The 23447-nt window shown below is 44.9% G+C and overlaps 2 protein-coding genes across 2 annotated transcripts; both read right to left on the reverse strand.

The window, feature by feature from the left end:
- Window positions 1–253: 253 nt before the first annotated feature.
- On the reverse strand, window positions 254–10748 carry spred3 (sprouty related EVH1 domain containing 3; the record flags this gene model as incomplete). The annotated part of the gene is given in 9 exon segments (XM_080547330.1): window positions 254–817; window positions 819–1301; window positions 2344–2508; window positions 2923–2984; window positions 7466–7634; window positions 7775–7943; window positions 9855–9942; window positions 10348–10464; window positions 10730–10748. Coding segments are annotated over 9 exon segments (1836 nt in total).
- Window positions 10749–16502: 5754 nt separating this feature from the next.
- Window positions 16503–20363, reverse strand: psmd8 (proteasome 26S subunit, non-ATPase 8). The gene is made up of 7 exons (XM_080547802.1): window positions 20223–20363; window positions 19484–19556; window positions 18565–18667; window positions 17791–17956; window positions 17447–17547; window positions 17210–17321; window positions 16503–17061 (listed from the first exon to the last, which is right to left on the reverse strand). Exons 1-7 carry the CDS (start codon window positions 20331–20333, stop codon window positions 16924–16926), a joined length of 804 nt encoding a protein of 267 aa, XP_080403928.1. The 5' UTR covers window positions 20334–20363; the 3' UTR covers window positions 16503–16923.
- Between the last annotated feature and the right edge of the window lie 3084 nt (window positions 20364–23447).

Here is a 23447-nt window from a genome sequence, read left to right on the forward strand (position 1 = left end):
CACAGACACGGTAGAGGAAGGATCCAGGAGGAAAGAGAAAAGAGCTGAATGCAGTGTGAAGGCCGAGGGGGCCGAGGGGCCGTGGGAGGGCCGTGTCAGAGATCTGGGTCTCCTGAGAGCCCTGTTCTCTCCCGACTGTGCTCATCCCCTAGTCACTATGCTTCTGACTGACTTATCCACCCAGCCTAACCCCCCTCCCCCCCCCCCCGGCCCTCTTGGTCCAGGAACCTCCCCCCCACCCCCCCCCTGGCCCTCATCGGACCGCTTTGTGCTTTCCGCCGCAACACCCGCACCTTTCCCCGCAGCGCAGGCAGGCGCGCAGCGGCAGGTAGCAGCATATGCAGGGCACGAACAGCGACAGGGCCAGGAGGGCCAGCCAGCGGGCGCAGCAGAGCGGGTGCAGGCGTCCCCCCAGCGAGTCCTCGCACGAGCAGGGCTCCCAGAACTCCCCCTCGGAGTCCGACATGCAGTGGTACAGCAGGCTCTCGGCGCACCACACGCAGGTCCACTGGCGCAGGCAGTGCAGGGCGGGGTCCGGGGCGTCCCGGCAGCGGCCCCGGCCGTTCTCCGAGGTGGAGAAGACGGAGCGGCAGTACACGCAGCGCGCCGAGCACGACGACGAGCCCTGGGGGCAGGGGCTGTCATCGTCGGGGGAGACGGCCGCCGCCGCGCCCCCGGAGTCGCCGCTCCCGCCTCCTCCTCCTCCTCGCTTGCGAGTCCGTGACCGGGGCGTGGCCAGGGAGGTGTGGATGCAGCAGGGAGAGGGCAAGCCCTTACCCCCCGTCTCCTGGGGCGACCCGGCTCCTGACGACCCCCCCCCCCCCGCCCCCTGACACGGCGTTGGGCATGGACATGCAGGTGGGCGAGGACGAGGAGGTGAGGTGCTGGGAGCCTTTACTGTCCAGGGTCACCGTCACCTCGCAGCCCGCCGTGCCCACCCCCGCCAGCTCCTTCTCGAAGCGGACCACGCACAGCTCCGACGACTTGTCCTGCAGCAGACTGCCCCCGCCCCCTCCTCCTCCCACCACCACACCGCCGGTCAGCCCCCCCACCATGGTCCTCGTTGCCCCCGCCCGCCGGTAGTCCTCGTAACCCCGGGAGCCCCACAGGTCCTTGCAGGGGTCCAGACTGCGGAGGTCGCCCTCCTCCAGCAGAGAGATGGAAGGGGAGAGGGGAGACAGGGGAGATGAGGCGGGGGGTCCCACTGGCGGGGTGGGGGGAGCGGGGGGAGGGGGTGGGGGCGCTGGGGGGTTTAACACAGCGGTTCCTGGTGAGAGCTGATGTGAAGGCCTGGTGTGGATCTGTAAGACAGGAGTGAGATCATGAAGAACGCATCAGTAATAGGAGACGTTAGAACAGAACACCATCAACACAAGAGCAGTGCTCGACACTGAGGAAGAAACACCCTGGATTTACATTCACAATGGACCTATCGCTAAGCCACGCCGCCTTTGAAAACTCGGACAAACAAACAACGCTTCACTGACAGTGACTGACTGACCGAACGTGACTGAATGACATTCAATGACTTACAATGACGGGAGTTGGCAAATTTCAGATTTCTGATTTACCACAGCAAGTAATAGACATGTTTTTTTAAAGAATATTTAGTCTAGAAGCTTTTCACCATCAGATATTAGCGAGTTGTTTGTCCGAGTTTTCTGCCTCTAGTGACTTTTGCTGTGATATGATTGGACAATTCCTATTTTGGGGCGTGGCTTAGCGATAGGTCCATTCCCACTATCTGTCAGTTACGAGCCTCTCACATATCTCGATTCAAGCATATATCCCAAAGTGCCAACAAATTATAATTGAATTATAACTCTCAACACATTTTACAGAAGAAACACACTGTGCAAGGCCTTGGGTCTTCTGAATTCCCCCTTCAGAGCCTGGCTGCCACCTACCAGAGCCCAAATATAAAATCGCCAAACCAGAAACAGAACCCAACTCCAGATCCCCAAAACAAGAACAGCAAGATACAAAACATCACCCATCCCATTCTTTACTGGTCTCCTGAATGCCAAATAACATAGGATGAACGTTTTAGCCTCACCCACCACCGCTAGAGACTGTTGATAAATCAAGATTCAGTTATTAAGTTATTATCACTGTTTTTATCCAATATTGTGTTTTATATTTTTATGTTGTATTTCATTGATGTTGATGTGATTGTAAATATTCTTGTATTTCAGTTTCACAAACTGCAAAAAGAATATTCAATAGAGAAATGTTAAACTTATTAGACACAAGAGTGTACCTATGAAACATGACAACGCTATCCCATTTTCTCTATCCACATGAAATGATGCTAGATGATTTTGAACAGATGATTGTGTTTACCTGGGCAGGGGTCTGGGTGGTGACAGCGTGACTGGCTCCAAACCCAAACTCCTCTGCAGCAGACCGTACGAAGCAGGTGGAGGACGACTCGCTGGTCACTATGGTGATGGGTTTTGGAAGCATCTCCTTCCTGCTGTTGGATGACGACTCACTTCCTGTATGAGACTGACACAGACTACAAGTCATCACACATTGCAGAGGGACAAACGCCTGCGTGGCTCCAAACAGTCGAGGATTCAAACCGCCAACAGCAACGAACACTGTCAAGCTCTCGACTGTCAACAGCCAGTCTGGCTTTTGACCCTTCTGCATGTGGCCGATATGATGAGAACTATGTGACAACACAGATGTGATATACGGTATATACCCAGTAAACAAAGAGTCCAAAAGATGTCCTCAGGGAAGCCGGAATGTGGGTTCAGATGGAGTCCTTCTAGGACGTCTTATGGACTCTTTGTTTACTGGGTAGAGATGATATTCAGTGCTTTCTTTCATACGAAAGTTCTTCCAGTTTGTGTCCAACAAACAAAGGCAGATAAAGGGCTGGAGACAAAAGCAGATAAAGGGCTGGAGACTCACTGCTTGCCCGTCGTCCTCGGTGTCTCCCTCTTCAGGCGTGGAGGAGGAGGGCGAGTCAGAGCCTGGGTCACAGGGTCACAGGGTCACAGGGTCACAGGGAAGCCAAGTGGGTTTATATGAAACATGCAATTCTTTCCCTTCTTGTCTTTTTTTCTTTCCTATCACCAGGGGAGCCACCCCTCCCAAATTTCGTTGTTTGGTACCTGTACTATAGCAATGACAATAAAGACCATTCATCATCATTCATTCATCAGTGTGGAGAAGTTACCTACACACACTTAGGCCCCCGTACACACACACCTACACACACTTAGGCCCCGTACACACACACTCCACCTACACACAGTTCCCAGTAAACAAAGTCCAAAAGACGTCCTCAGGGAAGCCGGAATGTGGGTTCAGATGACGTCTTTCTAGGACATCCAGATGACGTCTTTAGGACGTCTTATGGACTACAGAATCGTCTTCTTGAACCCACATTGCTTCCCTGAGGACGTCTTTTGGACTCTTTGTTTACTGGGTTGTCAGTCGTCTTCTTAGTGTTTAATCCTGTCCTGTTCACACACTGTCCTGTTCCAAACGAGAGAGCAACATTGGAAGTTATAAGTCCTGAAAAAAGCAGGTAGTGACTTCGGAAGTTGACTCCAGGTACTATGCAAATGAGAAAAGCCATGTGTGTGTCTATGACAGTCGAAGTTGACTACTGGTAGTTGATGTAACGTGGCTACCTGTACAGTGATCTGTGACACTCCCCTATAGAAAAGCAATCTGGAGCAGTCCAGTCTTTTTAACATACTGGCAGCGTTCGTTCTCCTCTCTGATATGAGTGTATGTACAGTACAGTATGTACTCGTATGTACAGAATAACTATTGGAGTGACGACAGTTAACATCTTTGACTGTCGATCCAAAAGTGACCGTGACCATAGAGTTTGATTAATGTTTCATATTTATTGAGCAAGACTTCCTGTTAAACAACCTTCCATCTATATTGCTCTCACAAAATGCAATTTGACTGAAAGTCAGGTCTACTATGTAGATTTGAGCTTTAAAAAAGTGCTAAATGGCCATGATAAATCGGCAGCAATCAAGGAATGGGATCACATGATAAGGAACGAAGAGCAGTGTTGTAGTCCAAACGTCCAACAGTCTGGTGTTGAGGTCAAGCACCGGCCTTTACGTACCTATTTTACATTCAGTTGTTTACAAGGATATGCACATTATTGCCGCTATTACAAAATGTAACATACAATGCCCTGCCTAAGTAATGGGACAGCAAACCTTTTTTACTTCTTTTGGTTCTATACTCCAAAAGTTTAGATTTGACTACTACAACTACTATGAGGTTAGAGTATAAATTGTCAGCTTGTATTTATTTATTCAGAAATGACAGCACTTTCAGGTGCCAAAAGTAATGGGACAGATTCAGGAGTAAATGGATACATTATACTAGACAGACAGTATCTTTCAGCCCTACACACACATTTTGATAGACTATAAAAACATAATTAAAGAGCAAAAGTAATAGCAGGTTAAAAGAAATAGGTAAACAAGTGAAAATAAAAACAAGAAACAAATAACAAGTGTACAACAAATAATAACAAGACACAAAAAGACAGGCTTTTGGGGTTAGCCAAAAGCCTGTCTGTACAGGACAGTCTTGAGCTGTTTCTTAAATGCTTCAACCGAGACCGCTGATCTAAGATCCGAGGGAAGAGCATTCCAGAGTTTGGGAGGCATGGTTTGGAATGCTCCATCACCTTTGGTTTTTAATCTGGCACGGGGGACAACCAACAAACCCTGGTCAGAGGACCTGAGAGACCTACTGGGGCTGTAAGGACGCAATAGGTCACAGATGTACGCAGGTGCCTGACCATGAAGGGCTCTGTAAGTGATGACCAGAACCTTGAATTGAATTCTAAATGTGATGGGGAGCCAGTGTAGGGAAGCTAAAATGGGAGTAATATGACATGACTTTCTGGACCTAGTCAACAGCCTTGCAGCTGTTGCAGAAGGTGTCTTCACTTATTCAGATTTAGATATTTAAATGGGAGACTTACATTTCCAGATGCTTTCTCCTGACTTTGGATGAGGTGAAGTTCTCGATGATGTCATCAAGATCCAGAGAGGTCATGAATCCATTCTCAGTTGCCAACAGGGCAAAGGCCTTCAGTTAGGGTTAGGGTTCCTTCCTGTTGATCTCAGGTACGTTACTGTTGATCTCAGGTATGTTACTGTTGATCTCAGGTACGTTACTGTTGATCTCAGGTACGTTACTGTTGATCTCAGGTACGTTACTGTTGATCTCAGGTACGTTACTGTTGATCTCAGGTATGTTACTGTTGATCTCAGGTATGTTACTGTTGATCTCAGGTACGTTACTGTTGATCTCAGGTATGTTACTGTTGATCTCAGGTATGTTACTGTTGATCTCAGGTATGTTACTGTTGATCTCAGGTATGTTACTGTTGATCTCAGGTATGTTACTGTTGATCTCAGGTATATTCTGTTGATCTCAGGTATGTTACTGTTGATCTCAGGTACGTTACTGTTGATCTCAGGTATGTTACTGTTGATCTCAGGTACGTTACTGTTGATCTCAGGTACGTTACTGTTGATCTCAGGTATGTTCTGTTGATCTCAGGTACGTTACTATTGATCTCAGGTATGTTACTGTTGATCTCAGGTACGTTACTGTTGATCTCAGGTATGTTACTGTTGATCTCAGGTACGTTACTGTTGATCTCAGGTACGTTACTGTTGATCTCAGGTACGTTACTGTTGATCTCAGGTATGTTCCCTTACTGTTGATCTCAGGTACGTTACTGTTGATCTCAGGTATGTTCCCTTACTGTTGATCTCAGGTATGTTACTGTTGATCTCAGGTATGTTCCCTTACTGTTGATCTCAGGTACATTTCCTACGTTTCAACAAAGAAAACACCCTTTGTCCTGAACAGTTTGCAACCAGTAATGTCAGATACATACGAAGGCAAACGTCCACGTTAGGGAAAGCATACCTCTGGCCTAGCTCTCTCTTCTTATACATGTCCATGTTAGGGTTAGGGTTAGGCCTAGCTCTCTCTTCTTATACATGTCCACAACTGATTGTTCATTTTTCACCATTGAGATGAACTGGCAAAACTCAGCTGTTGTCCTCCTCCAGGTCATGTGGGGATATTTCCTTCAGATTGTCTGTCGCTGGACGCATTTCTCCAATATCCATGATGATGATTTGGCTTTTGTAAGGAAACCAAATTCCTCCTCCACATTTTTGTACGCTCCTTTCCGCCGTTGCAGTTCCTGTGCCGAGCGGTCACAGATGACGTAACGTGTGTCAATCAGGAACGCATCGTGTCCTGAGCATCACACCTCTGGACCTGCAGACTCACCGAACACGACCTTCTTCACCTGACTTCCTGGGCTGTCTGTTCTGTGTTCGGTTCCTGAGAGAGTTTTGGCCTCTGCTTTGTTGGCTTCCAGATCGTTTCTGGTCTTGCCAGTGTATTGCACAGAGCAGGAACGGTGCATAACGTAACGTTGGGGCTAAAATCACCTGCTTCTGCCGCCAAGTCTTGAGGGTGGGCGGAGCCTCCCTCTTCCTCTGCAGCTGAGGGTCTTGCAGTTGCAGCCGGTAATGGACCTATCGCTAAGCCACGCCCCAAAATGAAATTGTCCAATCATATCACAGCAAAAGTCACTACAGGCAGAAAACTCAGACAAACAACTCGCTAATATCTGATGGTGAAAAGCTTCTAGACTAAATATTCTTGTCATCTTTGAAAAAGAAAAAGTCTATTACTTGCTGTGGTAAATCAGAAATCAGAAATTTGCCAACTCCCGCCATTGTAAGTCATTGAATGTCATTCAGTCACGGTCGGTCAGTCAGTCAGTCACTGTCAGTGAAGCGTTGTTTGTTTGTCCGAGCTTTCAAAGGGGGCGTGGCTTAGCGATAGGTCCATTGAGGCTTGTGGGCTTTGAAGGACCCGAGAGAAACTTGAGTATTTTCTTTCTTCCTCTTCATTTTTCTTTTTTGGGGCGCTTTGCTGCACCCGAAAGCATTCATATGTCCCCAGTAATACACAAATACCCTCAAATAAAAGATGAGAATCCCTACTTTAACCTCAAAATAATTGTTAGTTTTCAAATCTAAATGTGTGGAGTATAGAGACAGGGCACTGGATGTACATGTACACATTGTCTGTGTGGCTAAAGAGGGCAGCAAAGCACCAGACTACAGGCTTCACCAAAGTATTAAGAATTTCCTTTACTATTCAAGTACCGTATATGTATTTAATGCATTTTCCTATACTTAAGCATATATGTTAGGTGTGTAGATGACTCTCACACACCTTAGAATAAAATCTTAATATTCCAATTGCATTTGTTTTTGTCAAGTATTGTTATTTCCAAGCAGGGCTATTGAAATAAGAAAACCGGGCATGGATCAACCTTGAAAACATGTCTTGGTGCTAGAGAAAAGAGGCATAGTCCAAATGTGGCAAATCTAATTAGTCAACGTTGTTCATCTCCCCATGCTTCTACCTCTGTCCAGCTTGTCAATGATGCTCTGGAGCCCCCGCTCGAAGGAGATGGCGTCGGCAGGACTCTGGAACGTCAGGCCAAACTTGCGGTCCTCCACACGCCAGTGATGGAAGATGGGGTTCACCTTGTTGTACACCAGTCCCCTCTGCACAGCACAGTCCAACACCGGCTACACAGACAGAGAGGACGGTAGGGGGGGGGGGTCACATAGAGTATGGACACGTGTAGGTACGATCATGTTCCTCAGGTGGTGTTGAGAAACAACATGACTCCGGAGACAGACATGAGAACACACACGCACACACTCACTGCTCGATCGCGCAGACGCTCTCCGCGTATGACGTACTCTCTCCACCCCCTGCCTTCGTGCTGTCTCCGCCCCTTACATATGACCACGTGACTGAGGCCGCCGCCTCCCAGGGGCACCCACCCGCCACTGGAGTCGTCACGTGTCATCACCACTGCACGAACACGCACGCTGTCAGGGAAACCAGAACCAGAGTGAGTGCAGGGCCCCGGCTGATTAGACAACGCAAGGATACATACATACACACACACACACACACACACACACACGCGCGCATGCATGCACACACACACACACACACACACACACACACACACACACACACACACACACACACAAAGACAACACCTAACAGAAAACAAATAATAATATAATATCTCTATAATGGCCTGTTATGTAGAACACAAACATGTAGAGGCAACTGGTCAGAGAGCAGAGCAGAAAGAGCTCTCCCAAAGCTCGACCAAGCACCTGACAGCATACATTCATACATTCATACATTCATACATGCCAAACCAACACCTGCAACTTTGTATGACTGCTCAAGTTGCTCAAGAAAATAATTAAGTGGAATTACTCTTCTGCATAGATCATGGTAATGTATTGTGTCATCCAACAGCTTCTAAATCATCCCCCCTGCACAACACATGTGAAGAAAAAAGCAATCTCTCATGTCACATGAACGCCTTTCTTTTATTACCATGTTAACCGTAAGTCTTGCGATTGCAATAGCCTAAAATGTAGCAGTGCAATAGATACTGAGCCTACCAATGATAGGAAGCGAACCCATTCTTTAATGGATGGTCACGTGAGCAAGGAAATCTAATTCTGTTCCTTGGGATGTGATGACTGGTATAAAAGACATAAGATATAATAACCCACTGCACAAATATCATATTAAATGAAACACATCATTTAGTGGGAAATTCTCCGTTTTGTGTGAAACGATATTTGGAGTGAAATCCTGTCCAAAGATTGACTTACTGGGGGGACATAAATGCAGAGAGCGCCTGTGGTGAAGAGAGAATGACCGAATGGGGAGGTGGTAGAAAGAATGAGTGTTTCCCAGATAGCTATGTATCAATGAACGCACCCATACATTCGCCATCTAGACTTCTTTGCCAGACACATTAAAATAAAAAAAATCCCAATACAATGAATCGACATTGCAGTGGAGACAGACGCATCCTCGCGTAATTTGTGTTAGACTATATTGGCTGTTGCAATTATTGTAAGACATTGCGTTCTCCTTTCCCCTTAGATAGGCTACGCATGTTACTGGCTTTAAGCTACACACGCACTCACTAACACACCCTTAGGCCTGTATAGGCCCGTTATTTTTATGAATGAAATACAATAAACGGACTGATTCGAACAGATTATTCAATATCTCGGGAAAAAACAACCCCGATCGTATGAAGAGGGGATGAGGGGAGAGAGAGGAAGGGAGGGATGGGGGAGGGGGCGAGGAGAAAGGGAAGGAGAGGAGGGGGTGAGGGAGAGGGAGAGAGAGAGAAATCACATTTCATTCATAAAGTTTGGATTTAAAAATCATAATGAAACCCGAGACGCGTTGATAAAAACCCCATCGCTATCCTCCCTCCTCCCTCGTCGGATCGTAGCTTATGTCTGTGCGTGATGTATGCCAAAACTCGCCATATTTCGTCAATTCTTCCAATACATTTTACACATAGATTGATTTATTTCATGTTTAACAGAACTACACATCACTTCGTGCCTATGTTCTGTTATTATCGCACAGCCAGTTCAGAATGTCATCGTTCGGTTAGAAGCCTTTCATATCATTCATGGCCATGTTTTTTTTTTGTTTTTTTTATCATAGTTGCCGTGCAAGCCTACATATTTATTACATAGTTGCGTGGATATCTCGGGAATGGGGTGTATACTGTTGATTTAAGACTACGTAATGGTGTTTATTCCCAACTACAATTGAGAGTGTCTAGCTTGTATTTGTCCTCAGTTTGCCTTTAGGTGTAACATTGGTGGTTCAAAAGGTCAATTTAATGACCAAGCTTACTTGATTGAATATAGAATGTAACAAATAAAAATGTAAGGACTTACTCGCCCTCCATGGCTTGGTGTTGCCTTGGCTTCGAGCTCGCTGCCCCCGGTCTCCCCCGGTCTCCCCCGGTCTCCCCCAGTCTCCTCTCTAACACAGCGCGATGCACTCACAGCCTCACTCGTTCACACGGTCTTTCTCTGCTCTCATTTCTAACCTTTTCTTCCTCCACATTTATCTGCTTTCGGTGGAACAGAATGGGCTTGAGGTTGCAGCAGCCATTTTCCGCTGGCAGCAGCGGCAGCATCCTCCCTCCCTCTCCCTCCCTCACCCTTTCTCCAAATCACTCCCTCCCTATTCCCATTTCTAACACTACCTGCCTCGTGTCATTCTCACCGCCGTTATAACAGTCTGCACATCCGCACTAATAAATGACAGTAATGCACATAAATAAACACATTTGTCGCTGTCAATCACACAGTGCTTTTGATAAACATGCACCTACAGTAACAGATGCGCAACATTGCCGCTGAGTAGCTACACTGTCAAACACACTGTCAAACACACTGTCAAACACACTGTCAGACACACTGTCAGACACACTGTAAAACACACTGTCAAACACACTGTCAAACACACTGTCAAACACACTGTCAAACACACTGTAAAACACTGTCAAACACACTGTAAAACACACTGTCAAACACACTGTCAAACACACTGTAAAACACACTGTCAAACACACTGTAAAACACACTGTCAAACACACTGTCAAACACACTGTAAAACACACTGTCAAACACACTGTCTAACACACTGTAAAACACAGCATTGCACAGTGAGGAAGTGTGACTTTGTCTCTAGGCTATATATACCGATGGACAACTTGAATGAATTCATCTTTGCGGTAAGTTAGTGACTGTAAGGCTCAACACACCTGGAATGACAACAGCCATATCCGCAGCCATATAGGCCAATATTGTATTATTGTGTTTAAGATGAAAATTGTTTGAAAGTATGGTATGAGGACCCCAGGAAGAATAGCTACTGCATATTGGCTGAATCTAATGGTGGATCCAAATAAACAAACAAACTATATTCTGGAGGGTTCTTGGCCTGTTTCAAGTTTCAGTAGCCTGCATGGACCGCCTCTCTCAACTTGTGGCAACAAGACAAATTAAAATTACGTCGTAGTAGATGCGTCTATTTTTTCTTTTGTCTTTTATTAGTTACTGTTTATGGTTGTAATGATTCTATCTATACTAAATCGGGGAGTTGACCAGATTGACCTGTATGCCTAAGCAAAGGAAAGTTCCCAGTGCGCAGCCAGAGCAGATGAGATGGTTCAGCACCATGGACAGCGCTGCCGATTGGCGGCAGTTTACACATCAACCTGTCAACTTGTAATATTGTCATATTGTAACATTGTAACATTGTAATGTTTTAATATAGTATTGTATATTGTAACATTGTAACATTGCCAGTCGTGAGCTTAGAATGATAAGGTTCTATCTCCGTTTAGGGCAGTTCAGAGATATTGAGCGTCAAAGTTTTTACATTCCATTACCACACAGACATTAATAAACACCTAATGGATCAGATTATGTAAAAAAAACTCAATTTTGACCAAAATGGAGATAGAACCTTATAATTCTAATGTCACGCAGTGTCTGTACTTGATTCGAACAGTGACAAGCAGCTCGTGCTCAATAGAATAGAATGCCCAGAAACGTTTATTATTTTCATTCAAAAAATTCACCATGGTTTCCTGCACAACAAAACAGCTGCTGCCTTCAACTCCTGCAGCCAGACTCTAACTCTGCCTGGGCACAACGAGTAGAAACTTCACTGAGAGCCGCAATGATTTACCAGATGTTCATTGCACGGTACGTATTCGTATTGGCATAAGTTCTTCTGTAGCTATTTTGTAAGCCAACTTGTACGTGGCTAACATAAATATCTTTATCCCAAAACAGCGAGCTAAGCTAGTGTAGGCTAGCGTGAACGGGACTCATCTAAAGAACTCCCTCCGATAGCTTTCATCTCCGCTGCAGAGACGCACATTTAAAACGATAGCCTTTCATTATCACGACCATCATAAGGTTACCGTAATTATCAAAAATGTTTATTGCATTTTTCTTTAAAATGTCTAACTGAATCCTAATAATAATATCACAGAACAGTACAGGACGAGTGAGGTTCAATTATCTCGACTTTCTTGAGTGACAAGTGGTTGTAATTGCAATAATTTCAAAACCCAAATCAGGTTTCTCCAAAACTTTAAAGGTCATGAAGCTTAAAACTGTGATGAGTTGTGAAAAGCTAAAATGTTACAGAAGCATTGTTTGAATATCATCATGACCAATCCAATAGAATGAGTAGAATGGCAGTTGGGCTAGTAGCCTACACCAAAACATGGCCGACATAGAATCAAACAATAACTAAAACTTTTATTATAAATAAAATCAACATAACATAAAACTCAAATGGTACACCAAAAGATTCCCGCTGGTACACCCCACCACATAATGTTGATCTAAATGGCTATATCCGATCTACTTATTCTCTTTATCATGACAAATGTGTTTGCATCTGTGCTCATCTGTGATCAGGCAATGACATTTTAGGCCCAAAGTCTATGATTTATGACTATATATTTCTTCTCATTTTGTAGGAAAGCTGAGTGAGAGAATGGGAAACAATCAATCTGCACGAGACATTGAGAAAGGACAACTAAAAGACACTGAGGTTCCACACCAGACAGACACAGAAAGGCGCAGCTATAAGACCCTGATCAAGAGTTCCACACCGCCGAGCTCAAATCCCCTTAACCCCGTACCCCCAGATTTATTCAAGGGTGTCCCTGATTTCACTGTGAACATGGGGCAAGGGACATTCTGTCCATTGCAGCCTAGTACATCTCCTACTGACCCCGGCACAGACAGCCCAACGACTACACCCAGTGTGCCCACGGTCACCGCAGCCCCCTCCTCCCCCCCTAAAAAGGAGCAAAAAAAAGAGCTCAGCGTTCCGAACATGTCCTGGGACCTTCGGAGTGAGAAACATGTTCAACAACAGGACCCCCCCCCTCCCCCCCAGGTTACATCTCTACCAAAACAACTGGAAAACCCCTCTACATCCACAACCGCTCCCCCCCCTCCCCCCCAGGTTTCATCTCTACCAAAACAACTGGAAAACCCCTCTACATCCACAACCGCTCCCCCCCCTCCCCCCCAGGTTACATCTCTACCAAAACAACTGGAAAACCCCTCTACATCCACAACCGCTCCCCCTCCTCCACCATGTCAGGACGAGGAGCTTGATGTAATAAATAATAATTATGTCGCGTCCCAGAAGACACCCCCCGCCGAGCCTCTGACAACTCCTGAACCTCCGACAGCAGAACAGAGTCATGCTGGGAGCCAGATCGTCAAGGTGACTTCTGAAGCACCTGAAGTTCTTTGCCCTGACCCTCTCCTCCTCACAGCCACAACTGAGGTGAAAGTGCCACCAAAAACACAGATGTCTGTCAAAGCACCACCATTTACATTTTTTCACCACCAAGCACCACCAAGTCCTGCATCCCCGACTTCTGAAGCACCTGAAGTTCTTTGCCCTGACCCTCTCCTCCTCACAGCCACAACTGAGGTGAAAGTGCCACCAAAAACACAGATGTCTGTCAAAGCACCACCATTTACATCTTTTCACCACCAAGCACCACCAAGTCCTGCATCCCCAAACAACGTGAGAACAGCGGCCCCTAGTGTCGACAGTTGCAGCAGCAGCAGCACTACGGGCACAACAGATAACTCAGAGATATCTCCCTCTCTTAAAGTGCCGCCAAACTTTGTGCTCTGTAAAAAGACTATAGCACAGATAGAGGACAGGTGAGTTTGCCTATATTTGACTGTCTGACCTAATCATTTTTGTCAATTCAGTCCTTTACTTTGACTCGATAATTGGAGGCGCAATAAATGCCTTGAGTCTAGTTTGTGTTCCTATGTGTCTCTAACATGAACATGGGTAACAGTTTGATATGTCAGTTAACCCTCTTCCCCTCCGCCTCCCCTTCCCATGTGTCCCCAGCACTACCTTAATTAGGCCCCTATACTTTATTTTATTTTATTTTTTTACAGTTTGTAAAGCGTCTTTGAGTGTCTAGAAAAGCACTATATAAGTCTAATGTATTATTATTATTATGTCTCCCTCGTCAGGTTTGAGTACGTAAAGAAACAGGAGTTGATCCCTCCACCCGCCTCTCCTCTGAGGCAGGCAGCAGTGCGTAGAGCTCTGAACGGCGTTCCTTACAGCGAGGCCATCAAAATACCAACTAAAGTCAACCCTGCTCGCAAAGAAGCCAAGGCCCAGAAGAAGGCAAAGATCGTCAAACCGCCCATCTCGCCGCATGGCCGCGCTTTAGCAACAAGGAAGAGGCTCATGCAAGCCCATGAATCGTCCGTGAAGAACATGCACGCCCATTTACTCAAGGAGCTCGTGGAAGCGAACAAGTCAAAGGTTCAACCAGTAGATGGCAGCCAGGACACTCCAGAAACAACAGAAACACCTCATGAACCCCCAGAAGACTGTCCCTCTGCAGAACATAAGAGTTTGCAGCAGGCAGAGAATAGTGGTACAAAAGGACCGGGCCACAAACGCTACCAAACGCATTACATTAAAAAGGGTACCTTCATTTATCCTAATGAACGGGCAACTGATGCTGATTCTGGAACTAGTTCCCATCAACAGTTTCACTCTTCCGTTTTCACTCTTCCATGGCCAGAAACATGGCCCATTCTTCCTCCATTAACAAGGGCTCAATGTGGATGGCCTAACCCTAACCCTAACCCGTCACGAAATCCTCACCCGTCTTCAGTCATCGACATGCCCTTTGAAGAGCCCTCCCTCTCCTCTATAGAAGTTATAGTAGTTACAGAAACACCCACTACCGAACCACCAACTTCAGACTCAAACCTCAAACTTCCCGCAGTCCCAATGTTTCATGTTTCTGCTCCCCCAAATTCACCAGCAAAAGCGAGGAAAAAATCCAAACCTAAAGCATCAGCTGCAGCTCTGTCCAGTAAGAGTCCAGGGAAGGACAGAACAGAAGAGAAACAGGAGGACAGAACAGAAGAGAAACAGGAGGACAGAACAGAAGAGAAACAGGAGGACCCACTCAGCGCCTCTCCTAAACGCCTCCCCCACCCGGAAGGCCGCTGGCATCCCTTCACTGTGGACCAAACCTGCACACGCAAGACACACTGCCAGCACCAGGGCAAAGCTGCACTGCCACGCAATGTCACAAAGTGGTGAGTCACACATGACACTTCTAACTATTGCCTCGTAAAAGCTGCAAAACTCCCCAGCAGTGTTCAATGTGATATTTTTACTGGGAGGTTTTGTCATAAACACCTTTAGTTATTAGATTATGAGAGCAGACGTTCTGTTCCTTCATGCTCTTCCTCATTACTGGTCGTTCCAAAGCCGCTGGAGAAAGACCAACCTAACTGTCTCTGTTATCACATCCCTCCTCAGGTTGAACATACGTCGGAACCACCTGTGTGAGCCTTCCTGGGTCACCACGGCAACACTGGCAGTTTCACTGGCACTGAGAGAGAGGCAGGGAGGAGAACCTCAGCAGTGATAATACACATCCTTAATAACCACAAGGGCTCCTTCACAAATACTCCTACTTTGTGAAGTGGCTAATCCCCGTCTCCTACTTCCATTCAGCCACTGGGGTTATGGTGAGGGTGTTCCCACACACTCCTTAGAAAGCACTCTCAGAATAGCATCAAAAAAGCTCATAAAAAAATTAAATAAGTTATTAAACTAAACAAACTCGGGTTGACTTTCCTTGTGCTATAAATCCTGTGTGATATGCTGTGTGGTTGAAAACATTATGAGCTCCACCATAACCTAGCAAACACACATTTTGATGACCTATATAAAGACATCCTACCAGGTGCATCATCACTCACGGTAATTATCTCAGTATCAGGTAGGTGACCAATCTACTACATCCTTAAAGGTACATACATGACAAAATCAAAAAGGTAAACAAAACATTTCATAGGGGAAGATTTCAACCACTACGTCTTGTAACTCTGTTCCGAGGGGCAAGCCGAAAAGCGAGCGGCACTCTGAAACGAGGGGTAGGGGTAAAAAAGGGAAATGGGATGATTTTGGATACCTCAGGTGTGGTCCATGCTTTTCCACAATTTGGTTCTCAAATCCTCAGACAATTCTTTGCTCTTCTTTCTTTCCTCCATGCTCAGTGTGGTACACAGACACACAATACAAAGGTTGAGTAAACTTTTGACAATTTTGACTGGTTGCAATTGTGATTGTTGACTGGTTGCAATTGTGCCTATATTGTCAGCACCTGTAACTTGCCACAGGTGAGTATACAAATTAAAGGAGCATTACATGCTTGAAATACAATTATTTCTTACAATTTTGTCCAGTCCATTTTTGGAGTTCTGTGTGGAATTAGTTTTTTTGTGTTGTTCCAATGCAAACAAAAGAAATAAACATGTGAATACCAAAGCATTTGTAATTGCTATATTTTTCTGGGAGAAGTGGTGCATTATCTGACAGAAGTGCAGGGCTGCCAATCTATATCCATGACTGTACAACCAATCTAGGGGTAAAGGTGGGACAAGAAATGACCATTTTTAAAAAACACACAAACTTTATTAGCAATTCTCTGTCAGTTGCTAGGATACAAGGCATGGACATTGGAATTGAGTTCTGAGTACTACAGAACAAAAAAAAACACATCAACTTATACTCCAGTACACTACATGAGCCTGTTTATAACTTCTGAGTACAAGGGAAACTAAATACCAAGTGTATTGCAGTTTGTCCTTAGCTACCTGTACTTTGAGTGACATTGAAAAGCAAAGTCTCTACGTGGCTACTGTACTGAAGCAGACCGTGTGATCCTAACTGAACCATATTGTCGTCGGGTCATGACAGTAGTTTAGCATGTTTCTTTGTTATCAATAGAAAGGCTCACAATATGTGTGTGTGTGTGTGTGTGTGTGTATGTGTGTGTGTGCGTGTGTATGTATAATATATATATATATATATTCGGGAGAGAGAGATATCTTTTGGGCTCCTGTAATTGCGCTACACAATCATTTCCAGCTGCCTTGCGTATTCAATAACCTGCTGCGCCAGCTCTGTGGAGGGGATGTTCACCTCCTCTGTCCTCTGCTGCTGGGTGCTGAAGGAGTAATACCCATCTGGGCTCTGGGTCCAGCCCCTCTGCAACAACACAACACAAGCACGTCACAGCTCGGATTAGGACTGACTTGTTCTCTGAATAACATAACACAGCCTAGGTCTGATTATTTGTCAAGGACGGTGAATCATCACACATTTCTTACAAATAATAATAATAATAATAACAAACCTTCTTGGCGTACTCCGTCATCTTCTTTGGGGAAGCGAAGAACAGCACGCGGGTGGCTTCGTTAAACTGGATCTGCTCATAGGCCTTCTCTATGCAGCCAGCGATCTCATCACTGAAACACACAGACCCATGTCATAGTCGGCCCTTGATTACCTGTGTGACTGGCTCCTGAGTCAATTAATTAATTAATTAAGCCACTTGGAGGACATATTCAGGTCAATTCATTCTCCCTCTTACCGAATAGTGTCCAGAAGAATATCTATGAAGAAGGTGTAGCTCTCAGCAGGGATGTTTCCTTTGGCAAGAAATACCTTGTTGTAACTTCCCTCCATCAAGTACTAAAGTTCACAGGAGAGTTCAGTTATTAAGGCGTACTTTGCTCAAAGGTTCGTTGGTTATAAGGGCTCCACAAATGTGGATGATTAATTATTATTGTGGAGAGAAGGGAAACGTTTTTTGGAAAGTGCAGACCGGCTAATTGTCAAACCACAGTAGACAAGAAAACAAAAAAGAACATCAAGTAAATATTGAAACTTCCATCTTAAACATTAGTACAATAATGTGAAAGCAGCTAAAGGCACCTGCTCTAGAGAGACGGGGTGCCTGATGTACACGTTGGTCTGGATGTCTCGTGCGCTCAGCCTCTCCAGCTCTGTGTGGAACTCAGACACGCGGTTCTGAGACAGCAGGAAGAGCAGGTTCAGCCCCAGCAGCTGGTGCATGTAGGCCGACTCAGGCAGCTCATCCCTGGTGGAGAGAAGAGGAAGGAGGGTTTAGACACTAGCTACGCCATCACAGAACACCGTGGCTGGGTCCCGCTGTAACCCCGCAGAGGCGGTGGTGCCAGTCAGCCAGCAGAGGTGGAGGAGCGGAGTGAAAGGGCAGGTGTATGAAGGTGGAGGAGAGGAGTGAACGGGCAGGTGTATGGAGGTGGAGGAGAGGAGGGGCAGGTGTATGGAGGTGGAGGAGAGGAGTGAACGGGCAGGTGTATGGAGGTGGAGGAGAGGAGGGGCAGGTGTATGGAGGTGGAGGAGAGGAGTGAACAGGCAGGTGTATGCTGCTGTCGGGAGCCAGTGAAGGGCGCAGAGGAGAGGGGAGAATTTGGGGAGGTTGAACACAAGACGGCCAGTAGCATTCTGGATGAGCTGCAGAGGTCTTTTGATAAGTAAGTAAGTAAGCTAGATAGCTAGCTATGATTGGAAACAAATTAGTATAGTTATGGAATTTATCATCACTTTGCCTGATGTGATGATGTGACGTGGCTTTGTTTGGCTAGTTAAGGATTAAGCCTAAACCAGGATTAATTTAAACCATGTTGGTGAACCCCCCAAAAAACTAGTAAAAAGCTGTCTTACTTGTAATCAAAGTAGTAGCACTTCAGCTGGGCCATGTATCTCTCAAACGACGGGATGTCCTTCTTCAGGATGCTCCACAGGGCTCCGATCTCCAGAACATCACCTGAGAAAAAGTTTAGACATTTGTCAGAATAGGTTGTTAAGGTTAAGGACGTGTGCTAATATAGCTCACTAGCTAGTGAGGCTGTCATCACTGACATTGCGTCTCCATTATGTCAACATCTCATAAGCCTATAGCCTACGCCAAGCACTAGGCTTCTGATCTACTAGTAATAATAATAATAATAATACTAACTTTTATTTGTATGGCACTTTTCCTGCAAACGTTGCAGCTCAAAGTGCTCCAATCATTATATAATCATCATTTAATTATTTACTCATTTAAAGGCAATATTAAAAAGATGGGTTTTTAGTCTTGACTTGAACATGTGCTGAGGTTGCATCTCTAATGTAAACTGGCAGTGAGACAATCTGGGTGCATAAAATGAGAATGCAGCCTCACCAAATCTCTTCTTTTGTACATGTGGTACACAGAGAAAACCAGCGTCAGAAGACCTGAGAGCTCTATTGGGCTGATATGCTAGCAGAAGACCTGAGAGCTCTATTGAGCTGATATGCTAGCGGAAGACCTGAGAGCTCTATTGAGCTGATATGCTAGCGGAAGACCTGAGAGCTCTATTGGGCTGATATGCTAGCAAAAGACCTGAGAGCTCTATTGGGCTGATATGCTAGCAAAAGACCTGAGAGCTCTATTGGGCTGATATGCTAGCAGAAGACCTGAGAGCTCTACTGGGCTGATATGCTAGCAGAAGACCTGAGAGCTCCATTGGGCTGATATGCTAGCAGAAGGTCTGAGAGCTCTATTGGGCTGATATGCTAGCAGCTAGCAGTGTTTTGGTTAAAACTCTCCAATACTCACGAGCCAGGATGAGCTGCTGTTTGGTGAGTTTTGTCCCAGCAGTTGGTAAAAAGTTCAACTCCAATAAAGAGATCTGTGGACAGAAAGAGAGACAATAACATGTAACACAGTCTGAATAAGTGAAAAGTAAACAGTCACGTTCAGTGTATCCTCTGGGGGGTATTCCATCAACATCGCTAAAGGAAAATCCAGGTTTAGTCGGATAAGTCTCGCGAGAGTTCTTAAAAATATCCAGGCATATTCTGATAAGTCTCGCGAGAGTTATCAAAAATAAGCCAGGATTTTCCTTTAGCGACATTGATGGAATACCCCCCTGGTTAGCTACAGCTAGCTAAACACGGCTAACAACAAACATTCTCTAGCCATCTGGTCTAGCTCTGTAGTTCACCGCCTGTTACACAATAAAAGGGATCTCTTATAATACAGAAACGGATTTCGTATATTTGTAGAATTATTAATATAATAATAATATTTAAAACATCGTTGACTAGCTCAGTTAGGCTAGCAGCTAACTGTTATTTATCTTTCAATTTATGGGAAATGTAGTTTTATCTCGCATTTGTTTCCGCCCCTCTGATAAAACAAATCACGGTTGAAACTACAATTCCCAACTACCACTTTGACTAGCTACGTCAATAGCTGCTACTAGCGAGCAACGAAGCTGCGCTGACAGCAACCATGCTGCCAAGTTGCTGTCATTATGGTTAAAAAACAAACTAAATTAAGATGATATCTTTACCTTCAGTTTACTCAGGATGTCTCCGCATCGGGTCAGGTTGGGGTGACTCTTGTTCCATTCCGTCTTCAGAGTCTCGTACAGATCCGCGGTCTCCTTCAGCTCAGACGCCATGGTGATGCTGCAGAATGTACGACACCGGTAACCATAAAGCGACACAACTGTCGTAAAGTAAAACATCAATGTTGATGATGTTACTATGGCAACGTTGAATGAATGAATGAATGAATGAATGAATGAAAGCTTTATTTCGAACATGTGAAAAAAAAATAGTTATAACAACAAAAAACAAAAACAAAAAACAAGAAAAAACAAAACAAAAAACACTGTTTACTTAACATGTCCGAAAAGGAGTAGGAAGAAGCATAAACTTATTTAATCCTACCCCTTCTCCAATACTCAGAGATTAATAATTAATAATCTACAGTTAACTTCAAAATTAATATAATATTTTTTAAATTAAATCAAATTTATTTACGTATTTATATATTTACGTTCTTCTTCTTCTTCGTTGAATGTATTGAGCAGCGTGTATCGTGCGTGTAGGTATGCAAGGAGCGCCCTCTACAGGTAGATACCAAGCAGCGCAGGGGGAAAAAAGTATGTAAGCTTTCGTGCGCCAGAGAGCGCCAGAGGGCGCTGTGCGTTTCAACATGAAAATATATTTTCCAAACTTTTTTAATTTTTCACGGGGCGTCCTAGTGAGGAATTCCCCACATACGTTTGACGCATTGGGGTCCCCCGTTTAGTCGGTTCTTATTGGGAGGTGTTTCATTATCCGGATGATCTCTTATTGCGTTGTGTTCGTGCTAGTTTTAACACATTGATAACAAATAAGACAAATAACCCTACACTGACTGACCACTGCACTTCACATCTGCTGTTTTCTCCATCACAGTCACAGTAGCCTATTAGCAAGTGAAAGTTTTAACATAAATTCTCTGTCAATGACGAAATCCCAGAACATTTGCTCCACATATTGGTATATTGGAACATTGTCAGCACGGCTGAGCTGATTGAGAAATGTGGGTAAAGTTTAGTTGAATATCTTCGGGGAGTTGCAGGGCGTTGCAAATATCTTGGCAATTATCAAGGTGCTTACTCTAACTGGTACCACTCTCTCAGACACTTCTACTCTCTCTCTCTCTCTCTCTCTCTCTCTCTCTCTCTCTCTCTCTCTCTCTCTCTCTCTCTCTCTCTCTCTCTCTGTCTCTCTCTCTCTCTCTCTGTCTCTCTCTCTCTCTCTCTCTCTCTCTCTTTCTCTCACACACACAAACACACACACACACACACACACACACACACACACACACACACACACACACACACACACACACACACACAAGCAGCAGAGGGTGGAGTTTACCCATGTTCCTAGGGAACACTCCAAATAGGGGGATGTTGTTAACGTTTTTCATAAAGGTACAGTGTCTAAACGCTGTGCATGAGCTCAAGGAAAGTTAGCGGACCCAAGGAAAGGAGATATTAATAACTCAGGCCAACCCACCACATTCTTAGCGTGTGAGTCACACTGTAACCCAGAGAGCTGGGAGGAATGGGGAGGATTGCCTCTGTTTCTCATTTGCGTTTCTTTCCATGGAAGAGTAGAAGAAGGAGGCAGGGAGGCTGGGCCCTTTCTTGACACACACACACTCACTCACTCACACACACACACACACACACACACACAGACACACACACACACACACACAAACACACACTCACCCACACTCACACACACACACACACACACACACACACGCACACTCACACACACACATACTGTACGTGCATTTCGATTACGCATGTTCAGCCTGGTTTAGTGGTCTGTCAGCCAAGCTAAAACATAAGCTACAGGTAATGCAAAATAGCATAATCCGTTACATGCTGAATGCTCCCTCCAGAACCCACATTTGGGTATCTGAATTAAGAGTAGTCAACATGTTTCCAGTAGAGCAGTGCGTTGAACAGCTGAAACTGAAACTTGTGTTCAGGGTCATGAATGGGACTGCCACAGTGCCCCAGCTCACCTGAGCAGCCATGGTGGGATGGTCACTCCCGGCATGAGCATAATACTAGAGCCAGTGAACAGCACGGCCGCTCAGAGCTCTTTTTATTATTCAGGAACAGTCTCCCTCTGACAGTTAAGGTAACGCCATCTCTAAATGTTTTTACTGGTCAAATGTCTTGTTGTTCTTGTCTACCAACGAGGACCACGTTGGAAACAAGTGTTTCAGTACGAAACAAGTGTTTACTATCCTCTGGGATGTACTGTCTGTACTTTTTACAAAAATAAAAAACAATAAATCAATCACACACACACACACACACACACACACACACACACAGAGATCGTATAAACAAAAAGTATGATACCTAATTAAATATTTTGGTATAGCTTAAGCTTGTGAGAGCTTGAACAAGAAGGCTGAGGAAAGATTAAGAGGTGTGGGTTTAAGGGAAACAGAGACAGAGAGACAGCGAGCGAGAGAGAGAGAGAGAGAGAGAGAGAGAGAGAGAGAGAGAGAGAGAGAGAGAGAGAGGGAGAGAGAGAGGGAGAGAGTGAGAGAGAGGGTGCACTGGAAAATGATGGTATGGTTTTTTGGCAGGGAGGACTATGAGTCACTGTGTATCTGGTCTGTCACTGGGAGACCAACTGAATAGTTTGTGGTTACAAGGGAAGGCTCCAAACTTACTGAGAGTACCATGTGTAATTCTGTGTTGCAAAACTGTATGTAGGCTAGCTCTGCAGAGTTTAATATTAATGTATGTAGCTCTGCAGTTTAATATTAATGTATGTAGCTCTGCAGAGTTTAATATTAATGTATGTAGCTCTGCAGAGTTTAATATGAATGTATGTAGCTCTGCAGAGTTTAATATTAATGTATGTAGCTCTGCAGAGTTTAATATTAATGTATGTAGCTCTGCAGAGTTTAATATTTAAGACAAGCTACTAACTGGACTGTATCACAATTCACCACAAATCCAAATAGTTAGACAGCATATCGACAGCGATGGTTGGATAAATGTGTAGCGGGCAAAAAGGGTTCTTCCAAATCTTTTAAAGCTGTTGATTAAGTTATGCTGAATGTTTTCATAATGTGGTAATGTTGTTGTTCTCTTTCCTGTCCTTCTTTTCTTTTTTTTACATCAACAAATAAAGAACATCAACATCTTTATTGTCTACTGCACCAATGTATGTCCCTATGGTCACATACTCATTGTTTT

This window comes from Nansenia antarctica (assembly GCF_963989245.1).
Source record: "Nansenia antarctica genome assembly, chromosome: 17".
Classification (NCBI taxonomy): domain Eukaryota; kingdom Metazoa; phylum Chordata; class Actinopteri; order Argentiniformes; family Microstomatidae; genus Nansenia; species Nansenia antarctica.